We start from the raw sequence: 19397 nt of genomic DNA, 5'->3' as shown, positions 1-19397 counted from the left end.
GAATATTACTGCTACGTCATGACTACATAAGAATTATTATTTAAAAATAAAATAAAAGACTATTGTCTGTAGAATTAAAACACTTCTCACCTGTTACACGTTAACAGGTGAGAAGTGTTGTAGAACGCACGTGGTGAAAAAATAAGTCCGACGAGAGGATAAAGGAAATTTTAACAACTTTATTTTATTTTTCACCCACATTTGTTAAATTATACAGGATTCTCGATACACGTTTGTATTCCGACACTCCTTTTACAAAATCACTTAAAACTCGGCAGAATCGTAGTCGAAAAACTCGCGACAAAAGAATTGATGTACGCGACGCGTTACAGAAGGGGCGCGAAAAAGAAACTTATGACTAATTACTTAAAACTACTTATGCTAGAGAGGGAAAGAGAAGATGTAGATAATAGGACAGAACAAGACAAGAACGGGTACCCAAACTTAGCTAGTGAACTCGTGATGATGGCTATAACTCAGGCCTTCTTGGATGATACGAGATTCGACGACTGTAGTGTTCGAATTTTCTACTTCGTGTTCTTCCGATAGACTTCCAGAAGAGCTTTTGTATCAGATTTCTAGAGTTTTTCTCTAGATTCCGTAACGTTCGGTCTGCTGCCTCCTTCATGCTCACGTCGGCGCGAAATTCCTGGAGACCTCACTAAACACGTCCTCACAGCTTGTCGTCTCGGCCCAAAAGAGGCCAGTCTATCACTCTTTTAGCCCCTGCAGGCTATCCCTTTTTCTTTGTCTTAAAACCAGTTCGTTGCCACCCGATGGGAGAAGTTTCCAGAAGAAAGAGAGCAGGGAACAAAGGGTAGAGAAATAAAGGGAAAGAGGAAAGAATATATAGATATATATATACACAAATAAAATATACAAAAAAATATGGCGTAAGACCACAGAAGTGTTTAAATATCTTAAGCAGTATACACCATGTTCCAATAAAAAAACAACTATTATGATAAATAAAACTATGTTCAGTGTTGTTGTTAGAGTTTAATCCACAAAATACGATGTGTCCAGTATTCAAAACAGCTTCACCTTCTATAAGACAACGTTTCCTGTCGGTGTCTTACCTGTTTCGGCAGCCATTTTGAGCGCCCTCTGTCAGATTTGGCACTTGCCAATATTTAAATTGAAATAAAAGTAAAAGTAACAATAAAGTCTTTTAAATAGAAAGGTCATAAAAAAATTTAATAACTGTAAAATTAATGTAAAAATGCTAATTAATTACAGGTAGATGTGTATAATTAATAATGTTGAAGTGTTAAGAGGAGTTTTTAATAATGGGAAATGTTAAATTGTTTAAATAATGTAAAATATACCATGAAATTGACAAAAGTTACTTAAAAACTTTGGAGTGAGAAGACAGTAATAAAATAAATTTTTGTATAATCTATTGTAATCATAATTTGATGAACAAAATAGAATTCAGGATCTATTGGATTCATTAACAACTACAATCCATACAATCTGTATCATAACCGAAAGCTCATTTTTGGATGGACAGATATATTTTTAAAAAAAAACCTTTATTTTACACAGATTTAATATGTAATTATACTTTTGTAATCTTATTTTCAATCTTTACATTGTCAAATAATCTTTGCATATCTTATTTTCAATACTTAATGCAGTTCAGTGGTTTAGTCTTTTTTTTTTTTTACATTGAATTGTTTGCAGAAATAAAATGAAAGAAACAAGAAAAAAACAGAATGCTTGAGATAATGCCAAATTATTTTGTTTTTATTCTCCTTTATCAGACTTTTAATATCCCAAAATTCATGTTTTTAGAGATTCATCAACTCTATCAAAAATGGAAAAAGTTATTACATCTAGACTTTTGTAAATTTAAACTATATTGTAATTCATTATTTTTTCATCATTTTGTTGTTTGTTTAGGGGACACCAATATTGCCTAAATGGCATTGCCTTTCTAATAATTTATATATAAATAAATAAAAAGATGTATCAGATTTTTATCAAGCTATATTAAGGCTAATTAATAATCTGAAACAAAGTAGTTCAGCTAGAGATAGCCAATTAAGCTGCCATCTCATGATAAATTTAATAATTATAAATAAATAAATTTTTAATTTTAATTTAGAATACTTTGGAAGAAAAGAATTGACCTTGAGTGGGACTCAAACTCACAACACCTGCTTACTGTGCAGTTTTGTTGCCTGCTTAAACTCTGTCCAATCTTCACTTCCAGAGCTTTTAATTAATTAATTTAGATATAACTATACTGGGATGCAATGTATCTGGTATTATGTGTATTGTTGAGACAATACTTTCTATTCTGCATACAGATTAAGTGATGTGTTTTCAATAGCAACTTCCTAGGCATGGATATGTAGATGTAGACTGTACAGCTTCCAAGGCAGTGTAGATTCTAAGAGCCGCCACAAACTAGCACTTTGCGAAAGCAAAATGCTAGCAAACGTGCCCTAGCACAACCGATGACGTCAAAGGTTCGCCCCTCTCTTCTTGCTCACGTGGTTTTTCCTTTGCTAGAGCAGCGATACGAGAGTACTCTCGCTGTTCACAGAATTCAACAACAAGAGCATTACGCTAGCAAGAGAGAGCAGCGGAAAATGGATGATTACATAAACATGCCACACGTCGAAAAGGAAATAATAGAATTTTATCGATGTACGTAAATTACATGATTAATACATTCAGTATTGAAAAGAAAATGGTATAAACGTTGTATATTAAAATAGTAAATAGTTATTTATAAATAGGCTTAAGCCTAGTTAGGTTTAACTAGTAGGCATATTTTTCCCATGCTGTTTCAAAGTTCGGAACGAAAACTGACAAGTATAGGCTATAATAAAATCTTTGTTCTATAGCCAATCCACATCTGTGGATTCCACATCATGTGGACTAGTTACGCGAGCAAACGTTGTGTAGTTTGCGGCTGCTTCATGCCCGAGTAGCTTACCTAGCAAAAATGGCCCATAGCATCTTGGGAAAAAAGGCGGGGCTTGGGAGCGCGACCGAGCGTACGCTAGCTCTCGCTTCCTGTAGTTTGCGGCGGCTCTAACACTCGTAAAATTGGAAGAAAAACCTAAATAAAGTTGGAAAATAATAAAATTATTAATTGAGAGAAGAAAAAAATAAGTTTTTAAATAACCTTAAAAGGAGACTTATAAAAATTTAAAACACTTAAATATGAACAGGAGTTTCGAGGTGCGATTAATTTCCCTTGATTGAATGAATCACGTTGGATTAAACCTTTGGTAGCCCAAAATGGTCTGTTATCTGTCTGGATACAAGAAATTGACTAATCAAAAGCTAGAGATCCAGGGAAGAGAAACTTTTAAAAACCTGGCTCTCAAGGGCAAAGGCAGACTTTTCCCTGCCTCTCCTTGTGAAGTTAACTGTGCAGATTTTCCCCAGCCTCTGACTGTGAAATCAACTGTCAAGACTTTTCTCTGCCTCCTGAAATTAATTTTCAGGACTTCATTAACCATCCTATCGACTTCATTCCAAATCTTCATTCTCCTGCCAGAGACTGTTCCCGTTATCCACTTTGTTCCGGACTTGGAATCCATTTAGTGACGACTCACTGGACTGGAGCCAACAATTATACAGATCAGCAATCAACAGTTGCAGAGTTGCCTTATAGTATGTAAGATTAGCATAAATAAATGGGTTTATTTGTCACTGCAGCTATTTGCCTCACTTTCCTTCACCCAACATACAATAAATCCTGGCATTTGGATATCCTGAATTTAACAATCTCATGTTATCGTCTATCTTATAAACAAATATAGACTAAGTTTATAATGTAAGCAATGGCAAATAAAAGAATTGTTCAATAAATTTAAAAGGAAAAACTGTAACTTAATACAATAAACAACCAATAATCTGTTTATTAGAATCAACAAACACCACACAAATTTAATGAAAAATAAAAAGAGAAGCATTTCAGACAATTTCAGCATTTTAAAACTGTTTTTATTCTTATATTAATCTTTGACTTATAAAAATTAACAAGTTTTTATAAATTAAAATAAATTTCCATTTTAAATTAGTTTTGAGATAAAAGTGATTGAAAACATTAATTCTGGATAAATAAAATTTGGAGTCATTAAACTATTTCAAATTTTTTACAGAATTGCTAGGACATTTTGCTTTAGCAATAATGGTCATGGAATGTACATGTGTTCTCCTTCAGAGTTACAAAAATTTTCAATTTCTTCCACTTTTTGGTAAGTTTATAACTTTCTGTAATTAATTAGTTTATACTAATAAAATTATTTTTTCATAATGTTACAGGTGATTTCAATTTTTTTTTTACATATTTGGGTGTCTAAGCTGTGACTCATTTTATTAAAAAAAAAAAAAGAAATTAAAAATTCTTAATAACGAAATTGGAAAATGTTTAAAGTATGATGAATGATTAGAAATATCAATAGAATAAACATGATACAGGATCATAAAGATATAGTCCTTGATTGCATAATAGTGTAGATGAATGAATGAGATAATACAAAAGCCATAGTAAACAAAAATATTATTAGCAAAGTACTATTTCAATTTACAAAATTTTACAGTATTTGTATACATTTAGTAAATTGACTGTTACAACTATCTCCATATGTGAACATATTTGCATCATAAGTCAAAAAACAACTGCTTTATTAGAGTACAATATTGAATACAAAAATATCTACATGCTTTTGGACCAGGATATTTTTAATAAAATATTTAAAATATTCAATTGATATTTTTATTGTCATGAATCCAAAACTAATAGTTTATCTTCAGACATTAAGGTTCTCTTACTTTTATTTCACTTACAGTACAATTTTGAATACAAAAATATCTAAGATTTATTTTCTCAACCCAAAGTTGAGTTAACATTAATTTGAAAAATACTATAAGAAAGTCTTGGTTTTTGTGACAATTATTTTCTACCAATACACGTAAGTTACATACAAATAACATATCTACCATATACAATTAATTACATGGATGAGTCTTTCTAGAAGCTTTGTTCCTATTGCTCGTTCACTCTCGATCTTGATCGCTAATAACTTCCCTTTTTGTTGACCTCATCATTCGTCCAGCGTGGTCCCTTGATAGAAAGAAAAAGCTGTCTTCCATCAGCCTTTCCATCTTTTATATTCTCCTGTCCCCTCGGCCAGGTTTGTCGCCCCCTCCGGGTCTAATGGGCGATGGAACATTCGGGAATGCATCAAAGGGCATTGTGTCTGAGATAATGAAAAACATGATGAGCAATCGTCACAGTACTCCAATAAAGCAGTTTTTTTTTTTAATTTAATATTACAGACTTTTGGCGTGTTAATGCAATATTTGTATCATAAAAATCATTATTAGCACTAATAAAAAACTTGTTTTACTTACCATAAACTTATGAGTGTATTGGTAATCTGAATCATTCTTGCTGCATCAACTATACTTGTTCTTCTTATTGCCTTTCTTAACTTCACTGACTATGTGTGGCTATCTTTCCACTCTTGCTGGGTCTTCTTGAATCCTCCCTTGTTCATCAGCTTGCATTGTTCTTTTTGTATCTTCCTTGTAGAATCACAGATAATGATCTCCACTTTCTGATTCATCATAACAATTCTTTTGTTCTTCCATTTCAAAAGTTTGAGGACAATATAGAACAAAACTAAAAAACTGCTTTATTTAATAATCAAACTTTTAAAATTGCTGATATTTTTAAGTTTACAGTAAAATCGTATGAAAATACTACAAAACTATTTTAATACTATTTCATTTGTCTTAAATTTGCAACTAATTTTGAGTTTTCCAACTATTTTCAACTATGCAGTGGGGTGAAGAAAATTTTATCTATAAATTATAATTATAAGGTGATTTTAAAAGTTGAAATTTCATTTCAAAATTTTATTTAACTTTTATTTGTAAATTGTTTGCTTGTATCAATGCAGACTTAACAATACTTGAAGAATAATTAAATATATTTTTAAAGTTTTACAATGTTTTGAAAATTTTAAAACATATTCTTTATTTAATATTTGTGATAGACCCCTCCAATAACCTTTGTAAATAAACATGTTAAAATTTTTATTTTAAAAAAATACAGTAGCAGCACAATATAACTGAGTACTAAAAATTCTGGACTTATACTAAATAGATTATACATACTGTGGAATCTCTATTCTTTCATTAGCAAGTGTTTATGGTATAAAATAAGCTCAGTTTTGCAATACTGAATTTTATGCATGGTTATATTGTATTAATTGATGTTTACATAAACTTCAATACCACGAACATCCATTTAGCGTTATTGTTTCTTTAACAATGACATTTATCCAAGGTTATATTTTTTCCTGTTTAAGTTCTTCATTTTTATTTATTTTATAATGCCATCTATTAATACAATGAATTGTTAAAGAAAGGGAAATAGAAGAAACAAGGGGGGGGAAAATTAAAATATTTAAGACTATTTTCTAAATTGCATGCCAGTAGTCAGTACTAGCTCTAGTCTTATCTATATTCTATGCAAGAAGTTTTGGTGTTCCAGGTTTCAAATCAGTGCACAAATGGTGTAAAGTTTGCACATATTTTCTCTCAGTGCCTTGACTGTAAATTGATCATACACTGAAAATAGTGTCATATTTTCAGCATTACTTCAGGACTTGTGAGATATACATTAGTACCAAGAAGTTATGTAAAAATTTTAATTTTAATTCTAGCAATTTTTTAAACTTGCAAGTTACAGTAGAGCGTCGTTATCCGAAAACTGGTTATCCGAAAGAGTTCCAGTCGGACTGTGTTGTGCTGGATTGAACGTTTTTGATAGTAGATTAACTTCTATAATTTCTTTGTTTTTATATTTTTCAATATATTTATTTTGTTTGTACAAAATAAAGAAATAATTTTTAATGATACAATAGCCTCGATTATTATTATAAAAATTTTCGTTAGGCTTAAAATCGACGAAAATTCAATACAAAGCGACACACGACAAAGAAAAATTTCAACATGGGATAGGTTAATATATTTTTTCGTACATAATTGGTTATCTGAACAACCCCAGTCCCCAATTGATTCAGATAAATGACGCTCTACTGTATACGCAAGTTTTTAAAAAATTACTAGAATGAAAAATTTTATAGCTACAGAATAATGCAGTAAAATCATAAATTTTCATTTTAGCAATGTACTTAATAATAATTAATGTGTTTCATAAGTTAATAATGATTATTATGCATATCTTAGTTTTAAAATTAACATCTTAGTTTTGGTAAATAAAAAAGTAATAATAATGATAGAATATCTCTAATCAAAAACATTTTCCAAATAAATGTAAAACATGAAATTATCATCAAATAATAAATATGAAAGAAATTGTTTCTGTAAAAGTTTTTAGAAATTAAAAAGTAGCAACTTTAGTGTGCTTTTCAAATTATTTGAATAATTAACTTTAAAATTTGATAGTCATTAAATAACCACACTTAACTTTTAAAAAAATTTAAAATAAAGGATAGATTTACATAAATTACATTTAAAATCCAATAACAAAACTGGAACCAATAACTTAAAAAATAGAAACCATTTACACAACTTTCAGAAACAGGTTTATTCAGTAAACTAACAAACCAAAAAAGTTTTTTAGTCTACTGAATAAACCTATTGCTAGAAGTTGTGAATGGTTTTGATTAATAAGTTACATTTTTAGTTATAGTTATCTTCTTTTTTTTATCTTAATATAAAGAAAATTAATTCAATTTGGTATTTATTATACACAGATTCAAGAAAATAAATTTTATAAAATACTTGTGTACATTTATTAAAAATACAGATTTTTTTTTAATATTTAATATATCAATAAATTTGAAAAATTTTTTTAGTGACTCTCTTCAGGAAATGTTAGGAACACTCTATCTTACAAAAGAAATGCCTGAACCTCCAAAGCAAAGTTTTTTCAAGGGTTTGTTTGGAGGTGGACCAAGCACATTAGATAGAGAAGAGTTATGTAAGTAAAATATTACTTAATTGAATTGAAATTTTTCTTTTGTCTGTTTATTATTATACTTTCTAAAATATACCTGTTACAAAAAAAAATCAACTCACCCTTAAAAAGTAGAGTGAGATTAATGAAACTTGGCATGCAAATGCCATTTGACTAGATAGACAAATGATTAAAATTTCTTTGTCAATGAATGCACTGAATGTTTCCATAGGACAACAGAAGAGTACATTATGGAGTTTGTATAAGGAGCATTATTTAAACTAATTGGCAGATTTGACAAGATTTGCTGTTTGATTGCATTATGTAGTCTGTGAAGGTGTCTTAACAGTGCCTCTATTAGCAGCACATGCAACTAAAGCCCTGGTCACACTATGCGATTTCCAGCCGTGCAGGTGACCACAACTGCAACAAGCGCAAGTTGCACGCATCTTCTCGTGGTCACACATTGTTCGTTGACGTTGCAACTCGGAACACATGACCCTATAATAAACCAATAAAATTACAGTAGCTTGTTTTTGTCTATTTTCGTGAATTTACCGACATTTTACGTTCTATTCAGAGTATTTACAGAATTTTAGCCACTTTTATTATTAAAATGGCAAGCAGTTCCTTTTCTGAAATGAATAAGAGAAAAAAGGCGATAATTTTGTTAGAGCTGGCAAGAATACACGAAGAGAAAAATAAAAAATGCTCGTGCTGGGTTAAAACTTGGCGAAATGAAAATAAACGGGCTGAACAATCGTGCTTCCACCAGCTGATGAACGAATTAAGGCTTTCGGATGCCAAAGGTTATAGGGGCTATATCTGTATGGATACAAATACTTTCCAAAGTATTTTAAGTCGTAATTTAAATCCATCAACAGCAGCGGCAAAAGCAATCTGTGATGATTTCAAAACATATTTTAATACTGTAGGCCAAGTAGAATGGCAATGAGATGAAATTTGTTTATAAAATTATTAAATAAGAAATGTGAAATGTAAAAATTAGTGATGTAACGAATAGTATATTTGGCCTCAGCCGAATACCGAATATTCGGCTAGGAGCGTGGCCGAATACTGAATATTCGGCCAAACTATTTGGCTTGATTAACGCACGTACGAAAATTGGCGCGCAAACCGCATTATGGCAAGGATCGCACACTCTGCTCTCTATTGGACCGCTGTCACTACGATTTTTTCTTCCAGTAGGTCTAAATTATTTAAATTAATTAATTAAATTATAATTATTAAAGTTAATGTGAGATGGAGCCTAACGTCTACCTCTAGTGCCGAATTGGTTTATAATTTATGTAATAGCCGTAAATAGCCCGATATGATTTGGCAGTTGTTGGTATTTAGATGTAAGTTATAACTTATAAGTTATTTTATTTGCAATCGATCTTTTTAACGCTAAAGTTTTGTTTTTAGTACGTATTTGTAGACTGAATAGTGCCCTAAGGATATACTTTAGTGGGGACATATGGTCTAGTTTCTGCCCAGTTGTGGAACGGTTCAAATATATTATTGGGGGTTTTCTATTTGTGAAGTTTTGTGATATTTTGTTGCTATTGTTTTTGTCAATATTTTTAAAATTAACATGATTTCAAATGTTATCTTTTGCATATAATGAAAAATGCTCATTCTTTGCTTTATATATAAAATAAATTATATATTAGTTACTCATCTTCTAGAAATAGATAAATAATTCTTTCATTAAATACGATAAGTTTCAATAAAACGTTTCGTATATCATTTTAAAATATCATAAAAAATATAAAAATATACGCAAATACGAATATAACATAATTAACTAAACAATAATATTAATGCCCGATACATTCTAACCTACACGCCATCAATGCCATAAGATATCGGGCTAGATAAAGGCTATTATAATATTTAATTACGAAATAATTTAATACTAGAGTTAGATGCTATTTCTTATTAACTTTAATAATTATAGTTTAATTTTTTTCAACATTAATAAAAGTTACCAAAATGATTAATTTACTGTGTTTTTGTTATTTCTTACTCCTGTTTTTAGGTATTCGGTATTCGGCCAAATAGTGAAAACTAGGCCGAATACCGGGTAGTAACCGAATATTCGTTACATCACTAGTAAAAATATTTAAAAAGTTTGGAATTATTATAATTATGTCATTATAAACGATACACTATTTTGAGTTAAGAAATACAACTTTGATGCAATAAGTGAAAGATATTTATTAATTTAATTAATTATTTTTCATAATATTTTTTTTTCTTCTACAATAAGCAAAAATATCTTCATCTGCAAATCTAAGGCATTTTTCTGAAGAAGTCTTCTTAGTTTGGCAGCTATAAGACTGCCAAATTCATCAAACACATCCTTCCTCGGTTCATTACAGAGAGCCTGAAAAAATATTTAATAAACAACCTTAAATGAAAAGGCAGATCATGTTTTCAGTCATATTATTTAATAATAATCTTTGTATTTGTGTAATATATAATTATAGTATCAGTTACTAAAGTGAACACTTACTCAATAATTTTGAGTTTTTTAGTTGTTCACTCTGAGCTGTAAACTATAAATAAATAAATTATACATTTTGAAATAATTTACATTCATTGCACATTCGTAAAAATTTTCTTTCTCCTTTCCTGCCATCTTTTTTTTCCTTCTTCGGTGGCTGTGCATCAAATGTACATGGTGACAATGAAATACTTTCATTAAACATTTCATTATTATCATGTACAGTACATCTACTATATTTGTTTCTTCTGCCTCATCAGACATGCAGCCAGAAGTGGATTGTTGTGTTTGATTTAACTATAAATAGAAATAGGCTATATTTAATTAATTTTTACCTACTTTAATATATAAAATATATATAACTTATATAATTACATCGTATGACAACAGTGGTGATATCGTTTTCTTGTACAAATTCAAAAGAAAACTCAGAGACGACCAATGTTCCCATGTTGGTTTATATACCTTGTGTTCACACATCCACTTCACCTGCTGTCGTCTACTTTTTTTTTAATTCTCAGAAACGACGTTCGAAGATGAAGGAATTTTTTACTTAGTATTTATCTATATTTAAACCAATATTGTCATTACCAAACTAAAAACAATCAACATTTTATATCCAAAAATCTAAAACTGGTACTTACAATCAATGCCGAGACTTTCACTTATCTCACGCCATGCCTGCGCTTTTTATCTTTTCTTCGATAAAATGAAGAATTGAAGTCCCACAGGCATTCATGAGACTGGATAAGTTCGATCAACCTGGATTCTATACACATGTCGTCCATATTCTTGTTATCCGCCATGATGAACTATTTTCAATGTTGCCACCATATGATGTGGCTCAAAGGCGTTTGCTGATTGGATGCGCGTTTGCAACCGTTGCCAGTAGAACAAACTTTTTGTTTCTAGTTGTGGTTGCAGTCGCGCCGGTTTTCGAGGGGGGATTACTAGTTAACGGGAACAGCCGTCGTGGTTGCAGTTGCCCGCACGGCTGGAAATCACATAGTGTGACCAGGGCTTAAGCAAATTTGAGAGCAGTCACATTATAAGCTTGTAGTGGGTAAGAATCACCAAGATTCAGACCCAACGTTAGTAAGGAGTATAAGGGCTGTATAAAAAAAAAGATAGTTATATATCTCACAAAGATTTGACAATTGACACACTAGTACACTAATTACTAAGATTACAATGACACTTAACCTAATAACAATATTTACAATGTATACATACAAGGCAAGTACATGTTGGATCACCGACACATTCATTGAATCACATACAATCCAAACACAAATAAAAAGGCAAACTATACACAAGTATGAATTTTTTCCTTAAAATTCCTTCCTTAACCAACAGTTTTTCTACTCTGGACACGACCTTCCTCTTGATGCGAACAGATTTCCCCGTCCTTCCCTGATCCTTCGAGGCCTTCCTCTCGTGTCTTCTCGACGAATCCTTTCACGAAAAACAAAAAGTGCTTGCACATGTTGTACTTTCCTTTTTATATCCCCCGCCATCTGGGGCTTACTCTTTAGTCACATAATGTCATAACAACCAACCACGAGCCAGTGAGTGGTTGCCGAAGGAGGAGGCACATGACAAATGGAACATTTTACAAGTAAACAGGTATTGTGACAACAAAAATCCGATACAGAAACGAAACCGATATACAAAATATATAACAATTATATGATTACAAAAACCAAAAAGAAACAATTTAGTGATGGAGCACTAGAAGCTTAAGAGAAGCCCAAGTGGTCATGCCTGTTGGCTGCCTCCTTGGTTAATCTCTTAATTGATTTTTATTATCTGTAAAATTGTATTAATTTGTAGTATACTGTATTATTTTTGTCAAGTCTTAATACTGTAACCCCAGATATTTGTCTCATCCCAATTAACATTAATAAATTTTTTTGGTGATTCTTGTCTTATTGTACAGTACATTATTGTAGTTCTATTAAATTTCACAATTTAATATGAATACTTTTACAATATGACTTTTTTGTTTAAAATTTGGATATTTGTTACATAAATTTTATGTAAATTTTTGTATTTAGTCATGAAGTGTAATGCAGTTGACTTGCCTTAAAAACAAACACTGAAAAAACAAATTTTACCATTGCCCTGGAAAACACTATTGTCACAATAATTCACGCAATAAAGCAATCAAAATTATACTTGAATTCATTAAACCAAACTGTAAATTACATTAACTTCACAACCCCCAAGAAATAACCGTGTTTCCAATAAAGATTTTATTATTCACATCAAAAAGTGTAAAAAGCAAAGATGGATTTGAGCTCTGATTGTACAGCAATTCAAACATCTGGTTTTAGTGGACCATTCTAATGTACTCAGAAAATAGGGGTTAAAATTTAAGGATGTCCATCTGTTTAAATGGATTCAGTCTCATGCAAACATTAGCACATGTGCTAGTTTGTGGTGCTGTGAGTAACTGCATATGGTTATACCTAAAGTTTAAATATGTCTGGAAATGAAGAATTGCTTGGAGGTCCAGGTGGTGGAACTCACACCTTGACTGAAAATCATTAATATGAATTTTTGATAAAGCAAACTAACTACTTTTTCCTAGTGATTTGTATTAATGTCAGTTGACTGTATTACAATTGTTGTTGTTTTCTATATTTTAAGTTTAAAGTGATTTCAGTATTAGAAATGAAATTAATTGAATGAATTAAAGCAATTGTAATACAATAAGGGATTCTGTCATTAGCATTTTATAACTTATGAATTATTTGTTTCAAATTATAACTTATAACAATTAATCTTACTTACTTATTTACTTATAACAGAAATTTTTAATAAACCTGATTATAGTTTTTTCCTATTTGAAAATAAAAATAAGACAAAAATTTCTATTTAACAGTTGGTGAAGCTAGTGGTAAAGCTTCTAAAAGCATTGCTGTCCATATTCGTGGAAATGTCAATGTTGAGCACATGAGATCTCAAACTTCAACTTTGGCCTCAGAATTGGCCAAAGCACGGCAGGTAATACTTAGTTACTAATTTACAATAATTTTCAGTAAAGAAATTTTGAGCATTGTAATTATTTTTATTATATTATTGATCATTAAGGGCTAAATTTATGTGCATTTAAAATTGCAATATATGCATCTATAAATGCATTCAGAAATTCATGAAACCTTTAAAAACAGCAAAAACAATTTAATTACAAACATTTTTGGTTATTTTTAAAGACCATACTCAGGTAGAATACAAAATTGAACTTAGCAAAAATAGAATATAATGAATAATTTTCTGAACATGCAATGCCAAGTAAAGAATTTGTCCATTTGTTTTGAACATCTTGGATCTAAATTCCTGTGCATACTTTCTTAGCAGTTCACTATTAGTTTTCACTGTTTTATCCATATTGTTATATGGCTGTGTGTCATAATGTATGCTTTTGCCCTTTTGTTCTTCTGACATTTTTCTTCTCTTTGTTCTTTCCACCTTGTTGAACTTTCTAATCTTCAATTCTTCTTTCTTGGAAGTGAGGGCCACTTCCTGATATCCCTAGCACAATGAGTACAAGGTTATCTTGAGGGCCTATGAGGTGAAGGAAGGTCACTTTTAGTCTTGTGCTCGAGGACAGGGGATCACAAAAGGGAGAGAGATGTTATAGTGTTGGGTGCCCAAGTAGATGGGTGAGGTGAGAACTTTGAAATTCCCAGGCCAAAGTTACTGTGTTAGAGATGGCATTTCAGCTTAACAGGTCCAAACGTGTGACAGGCTATTGGGATCAAATATACAAAAGATCCCAAGAATTGAAGAAAAGGAAGACAGAAGCAAGTATTTCGTGTTTAAGCTCCCACATGGCCCTCACAGTAACTGAACAGCATTTACATTACCAGGGTATTCTTTCCTACCTATCATTTTTGCTGCTACTTGTCCTCTACTTTCTATTTCCTTCTAGTTATAAATTAGTTTTAAGAATTAGTGTTAAGGAAAATTTGTGTAATTATTAATTCTGGGTTCTTTTTGTTCTAGTTTTGATAATTTTTAATTTTTCTGCCAACCACCAGATTTTGGATGATTGTAATCAAAACCCTCCTTGAGCTGAAATTCCTTTGTGCCTGTACTTTATCATCATGTGAATTTAAATTCTTTTTTTCTTTTATCTTTTACTTTGCATTTGTTGTTTTCCTGGATGTTTGCCTTTGTTGGACAATGAAACCATTTCTTAATCATCATAGTTAGTTAAACTGAATTTCATAAAACAGAATATTTTCTATGATTGCTCCATATGCAAAAGTTGGACTACTTTACTTATAACAAATTATCTTCCTTATATTTAATTAAACATTATATTTACACAATTTTTTTGAAAGATTTAAATTTAATATTATTGTAAATGTTGTTTATTAATTTAATAATTTGAATCCAATTAATTTAAAGGATTTTGAAAAATGAGAGATTCCATGGCAATACAAAAAAATTTCATTTGTGGGACTTTAAAAGAATATGAGTTAGTTTAAACTTTCAAATTTAAAACAGTTAAATCTTACACACACATTTTTTTTGGATGGCAGAGCGATGTTTATCACATTAATTGTACATACACAAAAATGATTCACTACACAAATAGCAAAAATGGTCATTTGATTGTTTGAAAAAAAATAGTACTTGTGATCATGCAAACAAAGTTTATAAAGCATTTATTTAATCTCAAAGATAATCAAATTGCAAAATATGCATTATTAGACAACTTTAATTTGATCCACTTAAACCTAAATTATGTTTATATTGAAGTTTCAACATTATAGCATTTAAGGAAAAACATGTATGTCAGTACAAATCCAGTAGGATTATTGTTTGTTATTACTAAAACTGAGCAGCCCAAATATATATAGTAATTTAATCTAATAATTATAAATATACATCATCATCCAGGGTAAGAAACACTAATTATAAACATTTAAACAATCATATCTAATTACTTAGTTTTTATGAAACTTTTAAAAGTATTTCTTGGGTAGTTTTAAAACAATTTTAGTTTGAAGCAGAATTATAAATTTTAGTTTTTTTATTGTAATTCTTATATGATTTGATTATGTAATAAATAATTAAAATTTTAAAGAAATATGAAATATAGAATTGTTCTTGAATTATTATTTTTTAGGGTTTGACAGAAAGAGGTGAAGCTTTGACTCAACTTGAAGAACGCACAGGAAGATTAATGACTGAAGCAGAAAGTTACTCTAATACTACTCATCAGTTGATGGTTAAATATAGAGATAGAAAATGGTATCAATTTTAAATTAATTTTTCCAAATCAGCCAGAAGAAAAAGAAGAAAGTGGGGCTATGAGGCTCCATTTAAATAGATCAGTGTTGGTGCCAGTGTTCCTTTACTCTCTGCTATTAAGACCTATTATTGGGCAGACTGCACCATTCAACTGACAATGAACAGCTCTAGAGTTGTTTAAAAAATTAAAGACAAATACTGAAAAATTAAGATGAGCAGGCAAAATGGAGTTATGATTGGCTCCTCCATCTCTGCTCATCACACCTCACAGAATGTGATTATTTCAGAAGAATAGAATCCTACCACATATGTGTACTGTAATATTGAAATTAGGAGCCAGTCTATCTTTGTAAGAATACTGTATTTATATGGATATACATTCCATGGTTTTTGTTTATATATTATCTACTTTGTTGACAAGTCAAAAAGTTTGTTGTTCTGCCTAGACACCAGTCAGGATTGCCATGTCTCTTCTTGCACAGTCCTTCACTAATCAGCATATTTCCTCACATTATATCTTCCCTCATTGCCTTGTACAAGGAAATTGGTATAATTGTGTGTTCAGCAGAAAATGGTTTTTTTTCTGACCAATCTATGTACAGAAAATGAATAGGGTATATATAAATAAAGAAATTTGTCTCAAAATTCAATCCAAGTTACTGGTACATATTCCACTGTGCACAGTCATGTGATCAAATATAATCTATTGTCAAAAGATTTATATGGTAGTTTAAGATTACAATAAACATTCAAAATTGGATTATGTTAAAATTTCTGAAATGCAGGATTTAGTGTTGAATAAGCAAATTTACCAATTGACTGACTATCAAATCACATCAGCGAAATAAATCTGTGAAGATTCATCTTGAAAAGCTCTGTTATCGAAGACAGTTATGTAAAAATCAGTTTACAGAGTAATTGTAACTGTAAATTAATAGTGCAGGAAACCATCTCACATTTAGTAAATGTGCAGCTTCTTACATTGTGCCTGTATTTCAGGAAATATCAGTTTAGATGGAAATATATCAGGAAAAAAAATGTATTTATTTGTTTGTCTGTATTTGCATAATACTGTATATTGTATTTTCACTAGTATTTACAAAATACTATACTGTATTATTATTGAAAAACCTTGTTCAAAACAGTGAATATTTGTGATAATTAACGTTTTTAAATAGTGCCAATTCAATTACTTCCCTCAGTGGTACAAAAGTATGATTCATATTTATAAAATTAATGCCTCCTTTATTTTCTTCCTAAATCATTTATAAGATTTATAAATTAATTGAAAAATAATTAACAGAAATTGAATATATCAAACATAATCATAGAGCTTAGTCATTTTTAGTATTGACTTATATCTCAGATGGTCCATTTGCTGTCCTTATCTAATTTATTCAGTATACAGTTGCATTATAAAGAAAGATTTTTGTTTTAAAACTAAAATTGTTTAGATATTGGCAATAGAAATGTGTGGGCTAAGTAATTGTTATATGACTCTTATTTCCTTTATGGGCCTTCTTTGTAAGTCTGCACAAGTAACAACATTCAATCCTCCTACCTGCAATCGTCACTTAAAAAAGTGTCGATTATATACATGACCATTTAAAAATTACTTAGAGAAACATATTTACCCCATTCTGAGGATCATGAATTGAAAAGTAGATTAGTAATTTGTCATCAAATGAGAAATTCCTGTATTATACATTGAAAAAACCCCCCTCTGTGCATATTATTTCTGGTTTTTTTTTGTTTGCATGATCAGTTAAAATGTGGTGGTCTCTGATCACTAAATTATTTGTGGATCAATGAGATGATTTTGTGCATACATTGCTAAATTTCAGTAACTGTATAAAGATTACTTATAAATATTGTTGGATATTCTTGTTTCCAGTGCCAGGTAGTGTTAAATTGAAATTTTTATTTAGTGTAATAAAGCCAAATCTGTTGCAAGATTACATGGTGAGTGTTTATCTTTGTGCCCTTATTGCAAATACATATATAAAAAATATTAACAATAATGAAATATTGGTTTATGCATAATTATTTACAATAAAATACAGCAAACAATCAGAAAACTTCCATAATGTGTTCTAAATTTTGAAAACATCAAAACATGTCTGCTTATAATAATTTTTACTAAATTATTTAAAGCATACATAATAGTAAATAGATAATCATAGACATGTATAAAAAGAGCAGATTAGCAGATCTATTTTTCCTTCCATTACCATTTTTAGTTAGAGAAGGCAAATGCAAGAAGATACTATTTGTGATTGTGTACAGAAATAATCAATTTTAAGAAAAATAAAATTATATGAAAAAAATAAACAATTATATTGTATTTTCAATGTTAAGTATAAAATTGTTATTCAATCTACAATAAGCAAAAGAAAAAATTTGTTTTCTTGTTGATGTACAGGAAAGTTAAATTGTAATTTACCAGTATATATTTAATCATTAAGTGTTAAAACATTAACTTAATAATAAAAACTTTTCAGCAGAATTTTGATTTTCATAATTATTCTACATTCTTAGAATACACATTGAATTTATTTTGTTTTAACATATCTTAAGCATTAAATTGATATATTATATTTTAACATTCATTTTCTTGTTCTAACCATTATTTGCTATATGCTAACTATTCTTGCATAAGCTCTATTATGTTAACCTATAATCACCTTTTCTATTTCTTTGTAATGCTATTCAGTTTTTACATTTTTTATTTTTTATATCTGTTCTAATTTCAATCTGAAGAAAGTAAATTTCTTAACTATTGTAATGGCATCTTTTTGTTCTGTAATAAACAAAAAATAAATTAAAATGAATAGTAATATCCATTGTAACTAAAAATGTAACTTTAAGCATCCTAGAAGTTACAAAAGTAACTTGACCTGTCTTCAGGTATTATGTATAAAATTAAAATATGTACTTAAATTTATTATTTTTGGTATATTTAAAATGATACATTTAGTAATAATGGATATTTCAATTCATAACAAACAGAAAGCAAATACAAACCTCAAAGTCAGTCCAGCAGTTGCTTTATGCCTGGAATGATAACGTGGTTGCTATGTTACAAGTGACTTTGTTAAGAATGACCCTATGTGGCAAGCACATAAGGAAACTGGAGGCTCTGGAGATTTGTAAAGCAGATCAGATAGGAGAGATAACTGTTTCCAATGCGTAACAAGCCTTTTGTGATGCTTCTCTGTAATTCAGCACTCAACCAATGATTGGTTGAGTGCTGAAACTAACCAACCAATAATTGCATGCCAGATGTAGGCATCTGGCATGCAATTATTTTGAAATTTCAAATTTGGCTGTACTTTGAACATTCCATCTTAGAATTTCTTCTGTTTCTGACAAAGATCTTTCGGATAGACTGAAAATGTTTGAATTTTGTGACTGTTGTACTGACTTTGATGTTCATGTTTGGTTTTTGATTGTTGTTTCTATAGTCCAGTTCAAACTGAAGAATTTATTGCCAGTCATTTTAAGTTGTATATTTTTATTTACTATGGAACAAAAAGTAGCTATTGCAATATAGGAATAAATTCATTTTCTTTCACTATGCCGTAAAATTATTGTTATTTTAATGCTCTTTTCACATGATCCAGTTTAAAACTATGACTATGACTAGCCAAGGCACTA

The 19397-nt window shown here is 30.0% G+C and overlaps 1 protein-coding gene across 3 annotated transcripts in view; it reads left to right on the top strand.

The window, feature by feature from the left end:
- The window catches only part of Tomosyn (syntaxin-binding protein tomosyn), a 371800-nt gene extending 353726 nt beyond the window's left edge, over positions 1 to 18074 (top strand). For all 3 annotated transcript variants that reach the window (XM_067269813.1, XM_067269812.1, XM_067269815.1), the window contains 4 exons: positions 4128 to 4223; positions 7860 to 7984; positions 13360 to 13481; positions 15616 to 18074. In XM_067269813.1, the coding sequence (XP_067125914.1) occupies positions 4128 to 4223; positions 7860 to 7984; positions 13360 to 13481; positions 15616 to 15753 (481 nt within the window). In that variant the 3' untranslated portion in view covers positions 15754 to 18074. The remainder of the gene's footprint in view (positions 1 to 4127; positions 4224 to 7859; positions 7985 to 13359; positions 13482 to 15615) is intronic.
- The last annotated feature ends 1323 nt before the right edge of the window (positions 18075 to 19397 follow it).

This window comes from Centruroides vittatus, unplaced genomic scaffold (genome assembly GCF_030686945.1).
Source record: "Centruroides vittatus isolate TY-2023 unplaced genomic scaffold, ASM3068694v2 contig_357, whole genome shotgun sequence".
NCBI classification, from domain to species: Eukaryota; Metazoa; Arthropoda; class Arachnida; order Scorpiones; family Buthidae; genus Centruroides; species Centruroides vittatus.
The sequence above is the reverse complement of the archived record's forward strand: the minus strand, read 5'-3'. Positions and strand labels throughout refer to the sequence as shown.